The sequence below is a fragment of the Carlito syrichta genome, unplaced genomic scaffold (genome assembly GCF_000164805.1).
Source record: "Carlito syrichta isolate Samal-C Ts95f unplaced genomic scaffold, Tarsius_syrichta-2.0.1 Scaffold123615, whole genome shotgun sequence".
NCBI lineage: Eukaryota > Metazoa > Chordata > Mammalia > Primates > Tarsiidae > Carlito > Carlito syrichta.
In genome coordinates, this window is record NW_007067711.1 from 77,931 (window position 1) to 83,653 (window position 5,723).

The 5,723-nt window shown below is 55.2% G+C and overlaps 1 protein-coding gene across 2 annotated transcripts in view; it reads left to right on the top strand.

The window, feature by feature from the left end:
- The window catches only part of TRIM50 (tripartite motif containing 50), a 10,494-nt gene that overhangs the window by 422 nt on the left and 4,349 nt on the right, over nucleotides 1–5,723 (top strand). Inside the window, exons 2-4 of one of the 2 annotated variants that reach the window (XM_008048461.2) lie at nucleotides 3,803–3,911; nucleotides 5,052–5,282; nucleotides 5,374–5,396. In XM_008048461.2, the coding sequence (XP_008046652.1) occupies nucleotides 3,803–3,911; nucleotides 5,052–5,282; nucleotides 5,374–5,396 (363 nt within the window). The remainder of the gene's footprint in view (nucleotides 1–3,802; nucleotides 3,912–5,051; nucleotides 5,283–5,373; nucleotides 5,397–5,723) is intronic. The other variant, XM_008048462.2, reaches the window with a different exon arrangement.

Here is a 5,723-nt window from a genome sequence, read left to right on the forward strand (position 1 = left end):
ACTGGATCTCCTGCCAGCCCTGTCCTGGAGCATTCATTCATTTCTGTTTTGTGCCGCTGCTAAGCCAGGTGTTGGGGATCGCAGTCGTGCACAAGATGGGGAGTCCCTGGCATCCCTTGCTCGCCCCTTCCTCTGCTTCTTCTCTGTAGACCTGGATTGTTTCTCCAGCGCTCGCCTGCTGGCACCCTCAGGCATATGAGGGCTGGGACTTTTGTACCCTGGTGTATGACAGTGCTTAGAGCTATGTCTGCACCTCGTAAATGTCCAGAATGTGTTGCTGAAGCAATGAATTCCTGCCCTCACAGACTGTGACCCCAGATCTGGCAGGTCATCCTTTAAAATGAATGATAATACCATCTTAGGCTTTGACAGAACCTGAAGTTTATGAAACTGTTTCGTCTACACAATGTCATGTGTTCCTTAGAATAATTCTGTGAGACAGGCGGGGTGAGGTTATTACTACTTTTTTTTTTTTGAGTTGGAGTCTCATTCTGTCACCCAGGCTGGAGTGCAGTGGCACACTCACGGCCACCCCAGCCAGCATCGACCTGCTGGGCTCCGGCGATCCTTCCGCCTCAGCCTCCCAAATAGCCGGAGCTATAGGCACGCACTACCATGCCAGGCTAATTTTTTATTTATTGTAGAGACAAGGTCTTACCAAGTTGTCCGTGCTGGTCTCAAACCCGCGGGCTCAGCCAATCCACCTGCCTCGGCCTCCCAAAGTGCTGGGATGACTGGCTGAGCCAGCGAGCCTGGCCATGACTACATTTTACAAATGCGGGAACTGAGACTCAGAGAAGGTAAGGCCACACAGCTGGTCAGTGGCAGAGCTGGGCTTCAAGCTCAGGCTGGTTTTCCTTCTCTGCCAGAAGGTCAAGAAAGGGCAGGAAGGGTTCTTGTAAGAGGAAGGAGGGTAGTTGACATGGTGTTTGGGAGAAGTGAAAGAGAGAAATGACCAAATATAGGTGAGGAGGGACAAGGAATGGCAGGGGCCCCACTTCTGTTCCGGGGATTTCCTGGCCAACTGTACCTTCAACCTTGGGAGATAAGGAGGAAATGTACCAGGGCTGGCCATGTGGCCCAGCCTCCCCTCCTGCCCACACACATCTACTGGGCACCTAATAAGTGCTAGGTGCTGTGCTGGTCGCCATGGGACAGCCTGGGGGAAGAGGCTTGCCCTGCCTGGGGAAGCTTACAGTCTGGAGGGGGCGGAGCCGATGGAGAGGTCCATGAGTCAGATGCGGCTTCTCATGGTCAAATACAGGCAACGGTGGAATTGCCTAGACCGTGGACACTGCATGGTCTCAGGTGGTCAAGGATGGCTTCCCGGAGGAAGTGGACTGCTAAGCAAAGGCCTGCACATCCATGAGGACTTGAGAGGAAACAGAAGGGAAAAAGCATTCCGGGCATAAAGGCAGGAAGACCAGGAAGCAGACGGCAGGGCACATTTGTGGACACAGAAGTCATTCTGTAAAGCCGAAGGGGAGTGAGGTGGGGGTGAGATGGGACCAGCTAGGGAAGCGGGAGTGGGGATGTGGTGTGGGAAGGGGCTTGGGGTTCATTCAGAGAAGGGGGCGGGCGGAGGTGAATGTGGGCATGGGTCGTTTTGGTTTTTTGAAAGTGAGAAAGCAGGATTTAAAAGATAAAAAAAATTAATTAATTAATTTTAAAAAATTTAAAAAAAGAAAAAGAAGTCAATCAAAAAGTTAAAAAATGTAGAACTAGAGAGAAAGTAGGATTTATGGAGAAGACAAGAAAGGCTCCCACAGTGGGAGGGGACCCGAAGGGGCTGCCCGGGTGGGGGGTTTTAAGCAGTGCTGTGACGTGGTCAGACCCCTCTGGTTGGAGGGTAGCTCGGAGAGCCAGGCTGAAGGAGCGAACTAGAGAAGAGGGCGCCAGGAACTCAGCAGATGAGCGCCAGGGATGATGCCTGGGGCAGACTAGGGAGTTATTTGGGAAAGAAAAAACCCTGATGAGCCGGGCTCGGTGGCTCAGTCTGTCATCCCAGCGCTTTGGGAGGCTGCGGTGATTGGATTGCCTGAGCCCGCGGGTTCGAGACCCACCTGGGCAACTTGGCGAGACCTCCTCTCTACAAGAAGTCAAAAATCGCCGGGCTCGGCGGCTCAGCCTGTCATCCCGTGCCTTTGGGAGGCTGAGGTGAGTGGATTGCCTGAGCCCGCGGGTTCGAGACCCGCCTGGGCAACTTGGCGAGACCTCCTCTCTACAAGAAATCACAAAATTAGCCTGGCGTGGTAGCACTCGCCTGTAGTTCCAGCTACTTGGAAGGCTGAGGCGGAAGGATCGCCAGAGCCCAGCAGGTCGAGCGGCCACTGCACTCCAGTCTGGGTGACAGAGTGAGACTCCAACTCAAACAAAAAAGAAAAGAAAAAAACCCTGGTGACTGCTGGTGGGAAGAAGGGAGAGGGAGGATGCACGCTCGCCTCCCAGGTCTGTGATGTCCCCCCACACAGACAAAGAGAGCTCGCGGAAGGATCAGGAGTGGCAGATGGAACAGGAGCTGTCTGTGGGACCAGCAGTTGGGAAAGGGAGGCCGGAGACCAAGGGCAGCAACAGTGCTCCGGGCGAGAGACGTGGTGTGGTCTACATGGGTGGCCACCGAAGCCACCGGAGTGGAGACGACCAACCCAGGAGGGTCTGCAGAGATAAGGGAAGACACTGATGGTGACCCCAAGGAGCACCAGGGTTCAAGGTTTGAGAACCACAGGGAACCCCAAAAAGGGAACAGAAAGAATCAACAGAGGGAGCAGGCGTCCTGGCTGAGAGCAGCCTCCGGGAAATCAGAGGACCAGAGCCCTGAAGGACGGGAGCACGTGTGTGAACAGTTTGAGGACTGTAAATAGTCTGTTGACTGTAGCAGTGAGCACTGATTATCTTGGCAAGAGCAGGTTTAGGAGGATGTGGAAGGAGGAAGCTAGTTTCAGGGTGAGGAAACGGAGTCCACGTTTTATTAGTGGAAGGGCTTCCCAGAAGAAAAGGAAACAGGCCTGTCTGTCCTCTCTGGCTAGAAGTTTGGGTCCACATTTTGGGTTTGGCTGATTTGTGATTCTAAGGCTCTTCTCTGTGCTACAACACAGACATCAATGACATTCCTTTACCTGCTCCTTTCAGGTGTTCGTTTCCTCCTGTTTACGGAGATCTTGAGATGATTGATGGATGTATTGACTTGCATTATTTAGTTCCTGGACTAGGTGATGGGAAGAAATGAGTCCCAGCTCTGCCTGGGGAAGGTGACCAGTGGAACAGCCTTTTTGGGTCGCTGTGAGAAGTTATGGAGCCTCGTTACCTAAGGGTTCTGGTTGGTTTCCCTAAGGCTAGGTCATATGTGGGGCCAGGGCAGCCCAGGAGAGGTGCATTTACCCCAAATCTGGGTTGGATCCAAGCCCACCAGGGATGAAGTCAGGTGTTTATAGGCCTAGAATTAGCCTCCCTTGGGGCCAGCATTTTTGTGATGACTCTTGATTAAATGCCTACTAATTCTGGATCTGCCGGTGACCAGAGGGTTTATCTGATGGGTTCCTTATTGGCCTCCTGCATGGTGACTTCTGGGTGACTGTAATCACGATTAGCAACTCTCTCAATGTCGTGAAGAGAGACGACACCAAGATCCTCTTCAGCCTGGACAATTCCAGCTGTCAGTGTGGAAGATTCTTGAATAATCTAACCTAGTTTTGGAGTCAAGGGCACCTGGGTAGCTCTGGTCCCCATCATGGTCCCACTGGGGTTGCTTGGGACTCCAAGGCGCTGAGAGGGTGAAGACCCCGGCTGCTCAGGGGTCCATGGCCTGTCGCCTGCAGGAGGAGCTGGCAGTCCTCATCTCCAACCTGAAGCAGGAGCAGAAGAAGGTGGATGAACATATCGCCAAACTGGCGAACAATAGGACCCGGATTGTCGTGAGTGCCCTGTCCTGTCCCTCTGCCCACTCGCCTGGGGCTGGTCCCCTGCACTTCCCAGCAGAGCCCAGCCCCTGTTGGTCCTTTCCAGAGCACCAGGCCTTCCATATAAAGCCAGAATTCAAAGCATTCCAGGGCCGGGTGGGGAAAGTGCAAATCCTCCTAGGGAAATTCAACCCAGTTGTCGGACTGGCTCCAAGTTGGCTTTTGTCCTCCATGTCCTTGGGAGATAACCCAGAACTTAAGTCCCAGAGGTAAACAGCCCAAAGAACAGGCATGGCTCTCCCCGTCCCCAGGGCCACCTGTTTCTGCTTGACCTTGACAGTAGCCTGCTGCGGTGCCCTCCCAGGACCTGGGCCCGCTGCCCTCAGCACTGATCTCCCTGAATGAGACGCACACTGGGGCTGGGAAGTAGGGTGCCCGGCTGATATCCCTACTCACCCTTGAGAGGGAGGCGGTATCTCCCCTGTCTAAAGGAGGCACAGAGTCCGTCCCCCAGGGAATTCTGGGCCCTCTCACTCCAAATCCTGCTCTCCCAGGGCTTTTCAGATCTCTTTTCACTGTGGAACCCTGTGATAAAATGTAATCTTTTTTTCTTTGTTTGTTTGTTTGTTTTTGAGTTGGAATCTCACTGTCGCCCAGACTGGAATGCAGTGGCTGCTCCTGGCCACCGCAGCCTCGACCTGCTGGGCTCCGGCGATTCTTCCGCCTCAGCCTTCCAAGTGGCTGGAACTACAGGCGCGCGCTACCACACCCGGCTGATTTTTTGATTTATTGTAGAGATGAGGTCTCGCTGCCCACGCGGGTCTCGAACCCGCGGGCTCAGGCCATCCACTCACCTCGGCCTCCCAAAGGCGCGGGATTACAGGCTGAGCCACTGAGCCCGGCTAAAATGTAATCTTATGTGCATAGGTGAAAGCAAAGCCACTCCATTTGCAACGGGAGCTGGGGGTCCACCCCCCCACACACAAAGGTCACCCTCCCCCATGGCCCTCTAAGACTCCCAAGCACAGTGTGAACTCCCTGGCAGGCGTCAGCTGGCCCGGTCAGGAGAGCCCAGGAAGGCCCTGGTGACACTGAGACCAGGCAGGGCTAGGCAGCTCGGCTGTGACTTCACTGTGAAGGTCCTCTCTGTCCCAGAACGAGTCTGATGTCTTCAGCTGGGTGATCCGCCGCGAGTTCCAGGAGCTGCACCACCTGGTGGACGAGGAGAAAGCTCGCTGCCTGGAGGGATTGGAGGGTCACACGCGCGGCCTGGTGGCCTCCCTGGACATGCAGCTGGAGCAGGCCCAGGGGACCCGGGAGCGGCTGACCCAGGCAGAGCGTGTGCTGGAGCAGTTTGGTGACGAGAGTCACCACGAGTTCATCCGGGTGAGTGGCCAAGGGAATGTCCTGAGGCATCTAGAGTTTTCCTCTTCCGAGCAGCCCCCACACCTTAACCCACCTCTCTCTTGCCTTCCAGAAGTTCCACTCCAGGGCCTCCAGGTAATAACCCTGCAGGGCACTGCGGGGGGAAGTCTCCGCCGAGGCCTGTGGCTGCTGGCACGGGCATCCCGTCCCCACCGGTGCCTCCGCTGGGTTGAACCAGCGCCTCTGGGGCAGCAGCCCAGGGAACACAGAGGAAAGTGTTGTCCTCGCCTTCAGGGGCCTCACAGACTGGCGGGGAGGCAGATGGTGAACTATGGTAACGTCACGGTGGGCACCTAGAACAATAGGAGTTCGCTCAGGCGACAAGAAATATTGGAGGAGCCGGGCTCGGTGGCTCAGCCTGTCATCCCGCGCCTTTGGGAGGCTGAGGTGAGTGGATGGCCA